The 15689-nt window shown below is 52.2% G+C and overlaps 1 protein-coding gene across 1 annotated transcript; it reads left to right on the forward strand.

Annotated features, from left to right (window-relative positions):
- Window positions 1-5958: 5958 nt before the first annotated feature.
- LOC311428428 (olfactory receptor 14C36-like) lies at window positions 5959-6882 on the forward strand (the record flags this gene model as incomplete). Its single annotated transcript, XM_084539877.1, has 1 exon — window positions 5959-6882. The coding sequence occupies one exon, from the start codon at window positions 5959-5961 to the stop codon at window positions 6880-6882; it is 924 nt and encodes a 307-aa protein (XP_084396003.1).
- Window positions 6883-15689: the final 8807 nt, after the last annotated feature.

Below are 15689 nucleotides of genomic sequence, written 5' to 3' on the forward strand. Positions count from 1 at the left end.
TCAATGGAAATTTGAGTGCTCTGGGAATGTTCTTGAGTGCCTCTGGGAGAAGACTTTGGGATCCAGGAAGGGGCTCGGATGCCCTGAGGAGATGCCAGCATGCCCTGGGAAAATGCTTGGGTAGCCCAGGAAGATCCTTGGTCTTCAAGAGAGGTGCCTGGGCTCCCCAGGGAGATGTTGGGCTGTTCCAGGGAGGTGAATGGTTTCTCCAGGGAAGTGCTGGCTTCCATCCAGGAGATAATTGTGTGCTACAAGGATGTTCTTGGGTGCGTCATGGAGATGGCTGTGTGCCCATGAGTGATGCTACTGTTCCCCAGAGAGGTGCTCTGTTCCTCCAAGAAAGTTTTGGGGTGAAACGGGGGAGGTACATTGCCCTGGGTCAAACAATCATCTCCCTGGGTACAAAAACATCTCCCTGGAGAAAACAAGCACCTTCCTGGAGGACCAAGGAGTTCCTCAAGGTCTGTAAGCATTTTCCCATGGCACACAAGCACCTCTCTGGGGACCACCAGTACCTTCCTATGGTTCACAAGCACCCCTCTGGAGCAACCAAGCATCTCACAGGGACAGACAAGCACCTCCCTAAGGCACTGAAAAGCACATTTTGTGCACTCCAGCACCTCCCTGGAGGTGCACAAACCACCCTCTGCAGTACTCAAACATCTCATGGGGCGTTCACGTGACCCCAGAGGAATAGAGCATCTTCCTAAGAAGCCCAAAGATATTCTCAGGGGACCCAAGCTGCTTCTTCCCAGGGCATATAAGCATAACCCTGGGGCACAGGAAAAGCCTCCCCGGAGCACATACCTTTCTTCCCTCATAATAAAATGTTCTGCCCCTGTCACCCAAGCATCTCCCTGCGGCACAGAAGCACCTCCCTGGAACACCCAAGCACCTCACTGGAGCACTCAACAATCTCCCCACTGCACTCCTACATCTCAGTGGAGAACCCACGCATCTCCCATCTCCCCAGGGCTCCAAAACACCACCTGGGGCACACAAAGCTCTCACTGCAGATGGGAAGCACCTCCCTTGGCACCCAAGAGCTTCCGTGGGGTGCACAAGCACCTACCAGGGTCATTCAAGTACGACCATGAGGCACCCAGGCATCTCCCCAGGGGACACCAGCATTTTAGTGGGGCACTCATGAATTCCCTCTTAGCACTCAAGCATCTCACTCCAGATGCACTGACAAATTCTCCCAGACAACTGAAGAGTTGTTTACAAAAGTCAAGACCCTAACAAGAGCACTGAAACATCTCCCCAGGGCACAAAGGAACATCCTTCAAGCACCCAAATACCTCAAGCGTTTCCCCAGAGAATGCAAGCAGCTATACTGAGGAACAAATGAGGACTTGAGGACTCCACTATCAGTCCAGGGCACACAAGCACCTTTGGGGAAAAGAAGGCACCACCCTGGAGCACCCAAGCAGTTTATTGCAGCACCTGACTGTCTCCCTGGACACAAAAGGTTCTCCGTGGAGCACTCAGTCTTTAAGAACCAGGCTCCTGCCCTGGAGCATTCAAGCACCTCTGGGTGAACACAAGCACCTCTTTGGGCACCTAAGCATGTCCCCTGGAAAATCATGCTCCTCCTGATGTACTCAGACATTTCCCCAGGGATACTTAGTTCCTTGCTGACTCACCAAGCATCTCCCTGGAACACCCAAGGTCCACACTGGAGAAAGTTAGAATGGCCGTGGGGTCAACAAGCACCTCCATGGATGAGAGAATCAGACAAGTGTGGAGATGCTTGAGTTCCCTGGGAAATTCCTGCCTGCCTACGTGAGATGATTGTGGCACACAAGGAATTGCTAGAGCCTGCAGCAACCAAGCACCTCCAGGGGTCACAAAAGAAACACTCATGGGCACCCCACCATCTCCACAGGGCATGCATGAACATCCTTGGAGCTCCCAAGCACCTCCCTACAGCCATCAAATACCTCCCAGGAGAAGCCACACATCTTCCTGGGATAGCCAAGGATCTGCCTGGGTCACCCTCGAACCTCCATGGACTCCCTAAGCCCCTCAGTTGGGCACAACACATGTCTCTGGGGCACTCAGGCATCTCTTTGGATCATGCAAGCTTATGCAAAAGGTAGACAAGCATCTCCCAGGAGAAGCCAAGGACCTCCTTGGGGGTAACCAGGCATTTCCACAGGGCACCCAATCATCTTCCCAAGGGAAACAAGCACCTCGCTTGAGGCACCAAGCACCCCTGCACAACAAGCATCTCCCTGGAGAAATAAGTATTTCCCCCAGACACATCCCCATCGAGTACCCAGGCACCTTCCTGCAGCACCCAAACATCTCCCCGCGACATCCAAGCACCTCCCTGGAACACACAAGCAACATTTTTGAAACACCTAAGCATATCACTGGGGGACTTAGACTTCCTCTAAGCTCGGGATCAGTACATCCTGACCAGAGAGAGGTCAAGCAAGCTGTGTGGTAGACCTGTGTTGTGTTCACTTCCCCACATGCTGTTTCTTTCTTTATCATTTGGCACAAATGACCAGGTTTGGCACCCATCACTGCCCCCCCTACATCATCTCTTGGTGCATTGGAAAAGGTCCTTGACCAGATGAAATGGAAGGAGCAGGTCCTCTGCTTCAGCATACCTTTACACAAAATATCCAGGAGGATTTGGGAGCTTCTTGAAAACATCTTGATGGAATGGGAGACAGGGGAGCCCTGCAGGACCTCATGTTATAAACCAAGATGAGGTGCTCAGGAGTGTAAAAGGCAGGGATGAGAAGACAGAGGTGAGGCTACTGAGAGAGGGGACCAAGGCAAAGCAGAGGCCTTGAGGTGAGCAAACTTGGGCCTGTTGGTGGGCCTGCGTGGAGGAATCCAATGGAATATGGCCTTGCAGAGAGGAGTGGTACAAGGAGCAGCTTAATGCTTGAGGATCTTCTCTTTGAACCCAAGTGCTGTCCACCCAGACACAAATGAAGTCAAGAAAAAGTGGCAGGAGCCTGTCACGGATGAGGAAGGAGCTACTAACCAAAACCAGAGAGAAGAAGGAAGCAGTTAAACCACTGCATCTGGGTGCCTTCCATTATCATTGATGCTGACAGAGGTTCAGTGATTCAGTGTGGGAGATTTCCATTGGAAGTTATCTGCTCAGGGAACGTGAGGGGATCTTGGGCCCTGCTCCTGGCTTTACACAGGGTTCATGACCAGCTGCTGGAAGAATCCACATTGCATGTGTGTCTGTAGAGATATATATTTCCCCAGAAAATACCCTAGCATACAAAGAGCCCAACACATGTTGCCTCTGGTCCTGGCTTTGCTTGCTTCATAGTGTCATTGGGTGTTTCAGAGATGGTTCTCATGGTAATTGCCTGGGTAGGAAATTCCACTTAAGAAGTACCTCCCTTAGTGCCTCTGGAGTCCTAACACTCCTCACACTGTTATCTTGTGAGAGTCACCACCATCAGGGTGAGCCATCTGCACCTGACCATGAACAGCTGACAAAAGGGAGCTTCAGGGCAGGGGAGCCTTGGGAATCTCCAGCCTTTAGCTGACAGAAACCCCCTGAACATGGCAAGGAGCTGTGGCCAGTGCTGCACGTGGGGCAGAATACCTGCATCCATCAGGGTAGGGTTGGACGTGAGCAGCTGAGGGGGGACCCTGAGGAGAAGTGCCTGGGTGCTACGAGGACACCATAGGAGCCAGTGGGACATGCTGACAGGGAGGAAGGCCAGCTCCTTACGGGGCTGCACTAGAGGCAGCGGGGGCCACCCAGGCCACTTGGGTTATCATCCTCCTCGACTCAGTGCTGCTGTGGCTACCTCTGGAGCAGTTTGTCCCAGGGTGTGGCTCCAGGTTTTGGAGGAGTGCAGAGGAACTCAAGAGAGTGGAGGGGAGGTCTGCCAGGCTTCAGTGGTCGAAGTTCTCCATCTGTGTGGGGAGGTTGAGAGACCTGGGCTTCTTTGGCCCTGTGGCATGGAGGCAGTAGAGGAGTAGACTGAAACTGGTTTCAGAGCACGTGGAGCTTTTCTTTCTAGTGGGAAAGAGTATAAGAAATATCAAGTGCATCAAGTGCAGCTTGGGGCACTGAGATTGGGTCTGAGGAGAAATCTTTTTTTTTGCACCTGTGGTGCTACAGGTCCCCCAGAAAAATTCTGGATAACCCCTTGGCTTTGTATTTCATGGAATTCCCAGGGCAGATGCAGAGACATCAGTCAAGGCAGGGAGGTGCTCAGGTGAGAGCAAGGTGGGGAAGCAAGGTAGATGTCAGAGGCCAGCAAGGAAGGAAAAAGTTGCACATGCATGGGATACCATAGAAGACCCTGTGGTGGTTATGGTCAGGGATATTTTGCAAGGTTGAAAGCCTTCAACAGAGCTAACAGCTTTGTGTGCTGGGCTCTGGCTTTAGTCTCTGTCATGGAGGCCTATGAGGAGACACCTTCTCCTTACAGCATCACAGTTTCATTGCCTCCTCATCCTCCTTGGGGAGCCTAGGAGATGTCCTCCTGTAGCCTTGTGCTTGGCATTGCCCATCCCCATATTGCACTGACCCAGGAAGAGCCCTAAACCCCACTGGAGGGACAGGATCTCCCTTCCCAGGGGCTGGAGTCAGGGTCTGACTGGCTCACATCAAGGTTTCCTCAGCCTCAGGTCCACGTTTCCTTGGCCTTGGTCTCCCTGTAATCACTGCCTGCACTTTTCTGCTCTAACAAGGCCATGGGGAGACTTTGTCAGTAATGTCCCTCAGTGGAATCATTAAGGCTGTGAGAGGCTTTGGAGTTTGCATCAGACTTGGACTACTTGAAAAGCTGCTTCAGCCACTTAGCTCCTCTGCCAGGGGCAGCAGGGCTGGGGGCACTGCCTGCAGCTGGCATGGGGGAAGGAGAGAGAAGTGGGAGAGAGGTTCAGGGCAGCCTGGGGGGGAAGGTAGAGGAGAGCTGGCAGGGAGAGAAATCATCAGAGCCACCTCCCCACGGTAGGTCTCTGGGTACAGGGCAATGCTTCGGCATGCCCTGCCAGGCTCTCCTGGAGCTGGCACAGCCCTCAGCCGATGGGAGCTGTCAGGAGTACAGTCAGTGTTGGAGTTGAAGGGCATGCAGGGCTTGTGTGCTGCAGGGTCAGCGTGCAGGGCCCGAGGGCTCCCTTCTCTTGGGGCTGGCTGCAGGCTGTGCAGCCGGGGATGCAGGCAGGGGTGCCCAGGGCTGTGGTGCAGAGCAGGGTCCCTGCTGTGCCCCAGGGGCTGTGTGCCAGGGCAGGGCCTCTGCTGCCTGCCAGGCTCAGCACTCAGCCTGGCCAGGGAGCTGCCCAGGGGCTGCGGGGAGAAGCTGCGGGTGGAAGGAGCTCCCCCGGCATGGCAGGGCAGGGTCCTGCTGCTGCCCAGAGCCTGCTGCCAGGGACAGGCTGCTCACAGCCCCACACCTCCCCAGGGCACTGCACAGCAGAACTGCAAGGCAAGACCTACCTGAAGGCAGTGCACCTTCTACAATCTCTGCTTCCATTTTCCTACCTGTGTTGTGAGTGAGAGGGATGGTAATGGAGCTGTAGTATCTGTATAAGAAACTAAGGCTCCTGGAGCATTGCTGCTGCTCTGAGGCACCTCACACACCTTAGCCTACAGACAGTACCAACATCAGCTTTGTTGTTTTTTGAGGAATTATTTGACCTTCTCCTCATGACCTGCAAACTGGGAGATGTCCCTGGCCAGCAGACTTCTCAGATCACTCCAGGTTCCCTTCTAAGTGTTGCTGCAGACCAGGGCTGACTGCCGCAGAGCTCACAGCAGAGCACCCTGCTTGTTGTGGCACCCTCAGAGCAACAACCAGACATAAGACAAGGAGCAGCAGAAAGATCCTCCTGAAATGAATGAGGCAGTGTTTTGCTTTGTGGGGTGTTTCTTGAGATATGTAGTGGTCCAAAAGAAGTCCTTAAATTTTGCACTGTCATTTCTTCCTTTTGTCAGGCTCCCTTGCCCAAAGGTAGGAAATGTGTAACAGCAGCTCCATCACTGAGTTCCTCCTGCTGGCATTTGCAGACACACGGGAGCTGCAGCTCTTACAGTTCTGGCTCTTCCTGGGCATCTACCTGGCTGCCCTCCTGGGCAACGGCCTCATCATCACAGCCGTAGCCTGCGACCACCGCCTTCACACCCCCATGTACTTCTTCCTCCTCAACCTCACCCTCCTCGACCTGGGTGGCATCTCCACCTCTGTTCCCAAAGCCATGGCCAATGCCCTCTGGAACATGAGGACCATTTCCTATGCAGGATGTGTGGCACAGCTCTTTCTGCTACTCTTTTTCCTTCTAGCAGAGTTTTCTCTTCTCGCCATCATGGCCTATGATCGCTACGTTGCCATCTGCCAGCCCCTGCACTACGGGACCCTCCTGGGCAGCAGAGCCTGTGCCACCATGGCAGCAGCTGCCTGGGGCAGTGGCTTTCTCAACGCTGTGCTGCACACTGCCAATACATTTTCAATACCTTTTGACCAAAGCAATGCCCGGGACCTCTTCTGTGAAATCCCCCAGATCCTCAAGCTCTCCTGCTCAGACTCCTACATAAGGGAAGCTGGGATGATTGTGCTTACTGCTTTTCTAATGTTGGGGTGTTTTATTTTCATTGCTCTGTCCTATGTGCAGATCTTCAGAGTTGTGCTGAGGCTCCCCTCACTGCAAGGACGGCACAAAGCCTTTTCCACGTGCCTCCCTCACCTGATCATTGTCTCACTGTTTGTCAGCACAGTCATGTTTGCTCACCTGAAGCCCCCCTCCATCTCTTCTCCTTCCCTGGACCTGGCGCTAGCAGTTCTGTACTCGGTGGTGCCTCCAGCAGTGAACCCCCTCATCTACAGCATGAGGAACCAGGACCTCAAGGATGTAATGTGGAAACTGATGACTGGGTGTATTTCATAAGCCATAAGCTTACTGCATTTTTCTGAAAATTGCTCATAATGTTACTCATGATAGGCCAAGCCTGGTTTCTATTCTTGTCTTGCGGTATTTTTTTCCCAGTTTATTAGAATTGTTGTTTACCATTAAACCTCACTATTCATTGTGCCTGTGTATTTAAACCCATTTCACCCAATTATAATGACTCTCACTCACCAAGGTGATTGGCTCCAGGGCAGACACCTTCTGCATAGGAGCAGGGGAACTGCGGTGTGCAGGGGTTTCCCTTCAGTACTGCCCCCCTCTGTAGTTTGAAGACAGCCCTTCAGGAGCCAATTGGGAGACCCTAGGGAGCATGAGCAACCAGAAATGCTGTGCACAGAGCAGGCAAACAAGACATTAGGTACCAGTCAGGGCATGTTGTGGCAGTCTGTGTGGCAGTTCATGCAGGCAGGGTGCTGCAGTGAGTTCCTGTGACAGACCGCTCAGGGCAAACAGCAGAAGGCCACCTCCACACTTTCCAGAAAGGAGGTGGGGACCCAAACTGAACTTCCAAAAAAGTACACAGCTGTCCAGGTGTCAGGCTGCAGGGAGTGCCAAAGCTTTACACCACCGTTGGACAGCTGCAGAGACAGCAATTGCGTAAGATATGAGCAGGTGGAAGACCTGCTCTGCATGGTAGCTGAGCTATGAAAAGAGGTTATAAAACTTATGAACATCTAGGATTCAGAGAGGGAGATAGACTGTTGATGCCTAACTCTGGCCTCTGTGGAACAAGAACAGGCACCAGGAATTTCCCAACTCAAAGGGAATGAAGTATCCATCCCTCAGCAGACACAAGGCAGAAGGATATGAATGAAAGGAAACAAGTCCAGGCTCGAGGTGGCTGGTAAAATCCTCCTTCACCCATATCACCCTATCAGGTAGACCTGAACAACAGATATAAGGCCCTGGAGGCTAAAAGGCAATCGATGGATGGAGAAGGCTACAATCCCCCTCCACCAGATATATTGCTAGGGTTGGAAAGGCCAACCCCCTCTATAGTGACCACAGACAGGAGGAAGAAAAGGAGAGTTTTAGTTGTGGGTGATTCAACAATCAACGAAACAGAGGGTCCAATATGTAGAAGGTACCCTCCTCTAAGGGAAGTCTGCTGCCTTCCTGGGGCCCGGGTTAAGGACATCACAAGGAGATGACAAGGAGACATCATTAGGAGATGACAACACCAATGAATTATTCTTTGCAGAACTAAGAGATGCCTCGAGATCAACTCCCCTTGTCCTTATGGGGGACTTCAACTTGCGAGACGTCAACTGGGATCACCACACGGCTGACACGAGTAAGTCCAGGAGGTTCATAAAGCACCTAGATGATAACTTCTTGGTTCAGGTGCTAAGGGAACCAACTAGGAAAGGTGCCCTCCTTGATCTGTTGCTGGAAAACAGAGAGGGTCTTGTGGGAGACGTGGCAATTGGCGGCTGTCTCGGTCATAGTGACCATGAAGTAGTTGAGTTTAGAATTTATGGTGAGAGAAGGAAAACTGCCACCAAAACTTCAGCCCTGGATATGGGGAAAGCAGACTTGAGGCTGCTCAGGGAACTAGTCAGCAAGGTCCCCTGGGAAGGTGCTTTTGAAGGTATAGGTGTCCATCAGTGCTGGTCAGTCTTTAAGCACTGCCTCCTAAAAGCACAAGATCAGGTGATTCCAAAATATCAGAAGGCAGGTAGGCAGGGCAGAAAGCTGGCCTGGCTGACCAGGGATCTTCTACTGGAGCTTAGACAGAAAAAGAAAGTGTACGGCTGCTGGAAGGAGGGTCAGGTGACGAGGAAGGAATACAGGGACACTGTTCGTGTTTGTAGGGAGAAAATTCATGGGGCCAAAGCCCAACTAGAGTTGACGTTGGCCATGTCTGTGAGAGATGATAAATAAGGGTTTTTTAGATATTTTAATAGAAAAATGAGAACCAAAGAAAACATAGGTCCGCTGCTTGACGGGGAAGGTCTCCTCACAGACAATGACATAGGCAAAGCAGAGACGTTTAATGCCTTCTTCACCTCTGTCTTCAATGCTGATGATGGGCTTCAGGACCCTGGGTGCCCTGAGCAGGTGGACCAAGACGGTGGGAATGACAAACTCCCAACCAACCCTGAAAGTGTGCAGGATTTGTTGCTCCACCTGGATCCATACAAGTCCATGGGTCCAGATGGGATCCATCTCAGGGTGCTTAAAGAGCTGGCTGATGTCATCACGGGACCTCTCTCAATTATTTTTTAATGATCTTGGGAATCTGGAGAGGTCCCAGTAGACTGGAAGCTGGCAAATGTTGTCCCAATTTTCACGAAGGGTAAGAAAGAAGACCGTAGCAATTACAGGCCTGTCAGTCTCACGTCAGTGCCTGGTAAAATTATGGAGAAGAAGTTACATGGTCTAAACTTTTGGGTAGACTTGTGCAGTGCCAGGAGTTGGACTTGATGATCTTTATGGGTCCCTTCCAACTCGGGATATTCTATGATACTATGATTCTATGAGACTTCCCAGCTTGGTTCAACCCTCAGACTATTACAGATTGCTCGTCCTACATCTGGAAGGAGAAGAAATGGCAATGCATAATCTGCGAGCAATCAAAGGGACTTCAAGGGTTTGGGATCAGGAACTCGGGTGTGCAGGTCATCTTATGCTCAACTGCCCCTGATACTTTCTTGCCCTTTTTGTACCAATTTTCAAAAAGGCCAAAAAAAAAAAGACCCTAGCAACTACAGGCCTGTCATTCTCACGTCAGTGCCTGGTAAACTGGTAAACAGCCCAGAGAAAGCAGTCTAGGAGGTTTCTGGAGGGCATGGAAGATAGCTTCCTGACACAGCTGGTTAGTGAGCCTACCAGGGGTGGCACCCCGCTAGACCTTCTCTTCACAAACAGAGAAGGACCGGTGGAGGATGTGATTGTCGGGAGCGGTCTTGGGCAGAGTGACCACGAAATGGTGGAGTTCTCTATTCTTGGCGAGGCCAGGAAGGGGACCAGTAAAACCGCTGTATTGGACTTCCGGAGGGCTGACTTTGTGCTGCTGAGGACACTGGTTGGTAGAGTCCCTTGGGAGGTGGTTCTGAAGGGCAGAGGAGTCCAGGAAGGCTGGGCGCTCTTCAAGAAGGAAATCTTAATGGCACAGGAACGGTCTGTCCCCACGTGCCCAAAGACGAGCTGGCGGGGAAGAAGACCAGCCTGGCTCAACAGAGAATTGTGGCTTGAGCTTAGGAGAAAAAAGAGGGTTTATAATCTTTGGAAAAGTGGACAGGCCACTAGGGAGGACTATAAGGATATTGAGAGGCTGTGCAGGGACAAAATTAGAAAGGCCAAAGCTCATCTGGAGCTCAATCTGGCTACTGCCGTTAAAGACAACAAAAAATGTTTTTTTAAATACATCAACACAAAAAGGAGGACTAAGGAGAATCTCCATCCTTTCCTGGATGCGAGGGGAAACTTAGTTACAAGAGATGAGGAAAAGGCGGAGGTGCTCAATGCCTTCTTTGCCTCAGTCTTTAGCGGCAATACCGGTTGTTCTCTGGATACTCAGTACCCTGAGCTGGTGGAAGGGGATGGGGAGCAGGATGTGGCCCTCACTATCCACGAAGAACTGGTTAGTGACCTGGTACGGCACTTGGATGTGCACAAGTCGATGTGGCCGGATGGGATCCACCCAAGGGTACTGAGGGAACTGGCAGAGGAGCTGGCCAAGCCACTTACCATTATTTATCAACAGTCCCAGCTATCGGGGGAGGTCCCAGTTGACTGGCAGCTAGCCAATGTGATGCCCATCTACAAGAAGGGCCGGAGGGCAGACCCGGGAAACTACAGGCCTGTCAGTTTGACCTCAGTGCCAGGGAATCTCATGGAGCAGATTCTCTTGAGAGTCATCACGCAGCACTTGCAGGGCAAGCAGGCGATCAGGCCCAGTCAACATGGGTTTATGAAAGGAAAGTCCTGCTTGACAAACCTGATCTCCTCTTATGACAAAGTGACGCGCTGGGTGGATGAGGGAAAGGCTGTGGATGTGGTCTACCTTGACTTCAGCAAGGCTTTTGACACCGTTTCCCACAGCATTCTCCTCAAGAAACTGGCTGTTCTTGGCTTGGACTGGCGCACGCTTCGTTGGGTTAGAAACTGGCTGGATAGCCGAGTCCAAAGAGTCGTGGTGAATGGAGTCAAGTCCAGCTGGAGGCCGGTCACTAGTGGCGTTCCCCAGGGCTTGGTGCTGGGGCCAGTCCTCTTTAATATCTTCATCGATGATCTGGATGAGGGCATTGAGTGCACCCTCAGTAAATTTGCAGATGACAGCAAGCTAGGTGCGTGTGTCGATCTGCTCGAGGGTAGGAAGGCTCTGCAGGAGGATCTGGATAGGCTGCACCGATGGGCTGAGGTCAACTGTATGAAGTTCAACAAGGCCAAGTGCCGGGTCCATCCGGGAATATGGTTTAGTGGGGACTGTTAGTGTTAGGTCAGAGGTTGGACTCGATGATCTTGAGGTCTCTTCCAACCTAGAAATTCTGTGATTCTGTGAAACTTATGGAGATTATCCTTGATGTTATTGAAGTGCACCTGGAGGGCAATGCTGTCATTGGTCCCAGCCAACATGGGTTCACGAGGGGTAGGTCCTGCTTAACAAATTTGATTTCCTTTTATGATAAGATCACCCATCTAGTCGATCAAGGGAAAACAGCTGATGTGATCTTTTTGGACTTCAGCAAGGCTTTTGACATGGTTTCCCATAGGATCCTACTGGACAAAATGTCCAGCATACAACTAAACAAAAACATCATATGATGGGTGAGCAACTGGCTGATGGGCAGGGCTCAAAGAGTTGTGATAAATGGCATTAATGGCAGACGGTCACCAGTGGGGTCCCCCAAGGCTCCATTTTAGGGCCAGTCCTCTTCAATGTCTTTATCAATGATTTGGATATAGGACTAGAAGGTGTTTTGAGCAAATTTGCTGACGACACCAAACTTGGAGGAGTTGTGGACTCTGTTGAGGGTGGAAAGGCCTTGCAGAGAGATCTGGACAGATTGGAGAGCTGAGCAATCACCAACCACATGAAGTTTAACAAAGGCAAGTGCCAGGTCCTGCACCTGGGGCAGGGCAACCCTGGCTATACGTACAGACTGGGTGACGAGATGCTGGAGAGCAGCCCCACAGAGAGGGATCTGGGGGTTGTGGTTGACAGCAAGTTGAATATGAGCCAGCAGTGTGCCCAGGCAGCCAGGAGGGCCAACTGTACCTGGGATGCATCAAGCATGGCATCGCTACTCAGTCGAGGGAAGTGCTTGCCCCACTCTACCCTGCACTGGTGCGGCCTCACCTTTAGTACTGTGTGCAGTTCTGAGCACCACAGTACAAAAAGGATGTAGAACTGTTGGAGAGTGCCCAGAGGAGGGTGACGAAGATGGTTAGAATTAAATTTGGCAAGAGACATCAAGGACAACAAGAAGGGCTTTTTCAAATACATCAGCAGCAATAGGAAGACAGAAAAATGTGGATGTACTGCTGCTAAATGAGGGAGGTGCCTTGGTGGCGGTGGATACAGAGAAGGCGGAATTACTGAATGTCTTCTTTGCCTCAGTCTTCACTGCTAAGGCTAACCCCCATGCACTACCAAGCCTGGAAACAAGAGAGAAAACCTGGAGGGAGGAAGACTTTCAAAGAGTATTGGGTTAGAGGTTATTTAGGCAAGCTAGACACCTATAAATCTATGGGCCCTGATGGGATGCAACTTAGGGTGCTGAAAGAGTTGGCGGATGTGATTGCTGGGTCACTTTCCATCATCTATCAGTGGTCATGGTCATCCAGAGAGATCCTGGATGACTGAAGACTTGCTATTGTGATGCCCATCTATAAGAAGTGTAAGGAGGAACTGTGGAGTTACAGCCTCGGTGCCATTAAAGGTGATGGAACAGGTCATCTTGAATGCAATCATAGCATATGCAGAACAACATGGGAATCAGGCCCAGTCAGCATGGGTTCATGAAAGTCAAGTCCTGCCTGACCAACCTCATCTCCTTCTATGACTGGGTGATCCTCCTGGTGGATGAGGGGATGGCTATTGACTTAGTCTACCTAGACTTCAGCAAGGCCTTTGACATGGTCTCCCACAGGATTCTCCTGGAGAAGCTGGAGGCCCATGGCTTGGACAGGTACACGCTTTTCTGGGTTAAAACCTGGCTGGATGGCCAGGCCCAGAGAGCAGTGGTGAACAGAGTGAAATCCAGCTGGTGACCAGTCACCAGTGGTGTTCCTCAGAGGTTGGTGTTGGGGAGCATCTTCTTTAATATCTTTATTGATGATTTGAACAAGGGAATTGAGTGCACCCTTGGTAAGTTTGCAGATGACACCAAGCCAGGGGACAATGTTGATCCAACAGAGGAAGGTCCTGCAGAACAACCTGGACAGGTCAGATTGATGGGCAGAGGAACAAGGGGTTGAGGTTCAACATGGCTAAGTGCTGGGTCCTGCAATTCGGCTACAACCCCATGCAGCACTACAGTCTGTGCAGAGGGAAGGGATCTAGGAGTGTTGGTCAACAGTTACCTGAACATGAGCCGGCAGTGTGCCCAGGTGGCCAAGAAGGTCAATGGCATTATGGCTATTTTCAGCAGTAGTGTAACCAGAAGGACCAGGTGAAGGATTGTCCCCCTGTACTCTGCTCTGGTGAGGCCACGCCTCAAGTACTGAGTACCTCTTGCTCTGGCCTGGGCAGAGGGGCTGGCCCAGAGGGGCACAGGCGCCCTGTGCTAGGGCTCTGTTGGACCTGGCAGCAGGGATGCCGGCATCTCACAGACCTCCATTTCCTGGTGCCATGGCTGACCCTAGACCTGGGACTGCTAGGGAGGCTGAGTAGCCTTTGTCCCAGCCTTGCAAGGGGCGGCGTAATGGTGGCCATGCCCTGAGCTCCGCAGCAGCCTGTGGCAAGGCAACCATGAGTGTGGCAGCCACAATCCCTGCCTGTCCGCCTCCTGCCACGCTCCGTCTGTCGGCTGCAGCAGAGGGGACTCCCAGCCAGCCCCTGGCTGGGCTCTACCACCTGCCTCTCCAGTGCCATCCCTGCTGCCTTGGGGTGCTCTGTGATGTGCTGGGTGGCCTCACGAGGCCTGCCGGCCAGTACATCTCCTGCAGGGCAACCAGGCTGCACAGAGGCAGGGACTTCACCACCACCCTTCCAGCCCCCTCCCCTCCCCTCGGCCGCGGCCTTGTCTCTGCTGGCAGGAGCAGCCTGGGGAGGTGCTTCCTGGCCTCCCCTTGCCTCCTGCCAGCTGCTGCTCACTCAGGCTCCTGGCACAAACATGGCCGTGCACCAAAACCACCGCTCGTGCTGTCTTTGCTGCCTTGCTCTGCCCTCTTCCTCAAGTCCTCGTCTCTGCCGGGCCCCATGTTCCACAGCCAAAGGCATCCCTTTGGTGTCACCACCCTGGCCCCTGCCCTGCAGGACAGCAGAGACAGGGCAGGACAGGGTACACAGGGGCCTCAGAGATTCAATGAAGCAAACCCCAGAGCTGCATTCAGCTCTTGCACTTTGAACTAGACAGTGTCTGAAGGTGCCTATTCTGTGCTATTCAGGCAGATGCCCCGTGGCTGTTTCTCTCAGAATGAAGGGACCTCGGGACACTCTTTGCGCCACTGGCTTTCATGGCACCCCTAGGGATAGCTGATGGCTTTTGTGCTCACTCGTGTTCCTGTGCATACCATGTGCCTGCAGGTAGCAGCAGCAGCAAGGGATTTCAGGTCCCGTGTCTCCCCTGTACATGGACAGGCCCTGCTCTTCTCCTAAGCCACCCCATCTCCCAGGGAGCCTCTCCCAGGTGAGCCCGTCTGTGCTGGCCTCGCCGGCCACTGCTGCAGCCCCTGGCCATGCTTCCCACAGCCCCAGCTGGTGGTGCTGCTCTGCAGAGCCAGGGGGCTGTGGTGCCCGGGGCACTTTGCAGGGCCGTGCTGGTCAGGCTGGGTGTCAGAGCCAGCTAGTGGGGGCCCTGCCACTGACCACATCCCCCAACTGTGGCCATGGGGTGCTCAGAGGTGCCCAGCCTGGCAGAATGAGGAGCCTCTTTGGACTCTACATACAGGCACTGCCCTGCAGACACACAAATGGTCTCATAAAAAGCATGTCAGACAAGCAAGTCTATATAAGGTTCTTTATTTTGTTTATATTCACAAAGATTCCTCCTGCAGTGTAACCTCTGGGCTACTCTAGAAAGGTACGTACTGAAATGGGAGTGGGATGGTAATGACATTTTTTTGGGCAACATTAGCAGCACTGAAAGAACATTTAAATTCAAACAAACACACAAACAATCCTAACCTAAGCAAAATGAAACAGAGGGAATACAACAACAAAAGAACCACAAAAGCAACAGAAGACTGGTAGTCCTGTAATAAACCAGGTTACAAGTCATATGCAGAAGAGGTTGAGCAGATTGTCGTTTTTGAAACACGTCATCATCAATTTCCTGAGAGCCTCTTTAAGCTCCTGGTTCCTCATGCTGTAGATGAGGGGGTTCAATGCTGGAGGCACCACCGCGTATAGAACTGCCACCACCAGGTCCAGGAATGGGGAGGAGATGGAGGGGGGCTTCAGGTGGGCAAACATGATTGTGCAGAGAAACAGGGAGATAACAGTCAAGTGAGGGAGGCACGTGGAAGAGGCTTTGTGCCGTCCCTGCAGCAAGGGGATCTTCAGCACGACCCTGAAGATCTGCACATAGGACAGAGCAATGAAAACAAAACATCCAGAAGATAGACAGCCAGTGAGAACAAGAAGACCTACTTCCCTTAGGTAGGCATATGAGCAG

The sequence above is a fragment of the Aythya ferina genome (genome assembly GCF_964211825.1).
Source record: "Aythya ferina genome assembly, contig: HAP1_SCAFFOLD_79, whole genome shotgun sequence".
Taxonomy (NCBI): domain Eukaryota; kingdom Metazoa; phylum Chordata; class Aves; order Anseriformes; family Anatidae; genus Aythya; species Aythya ferina.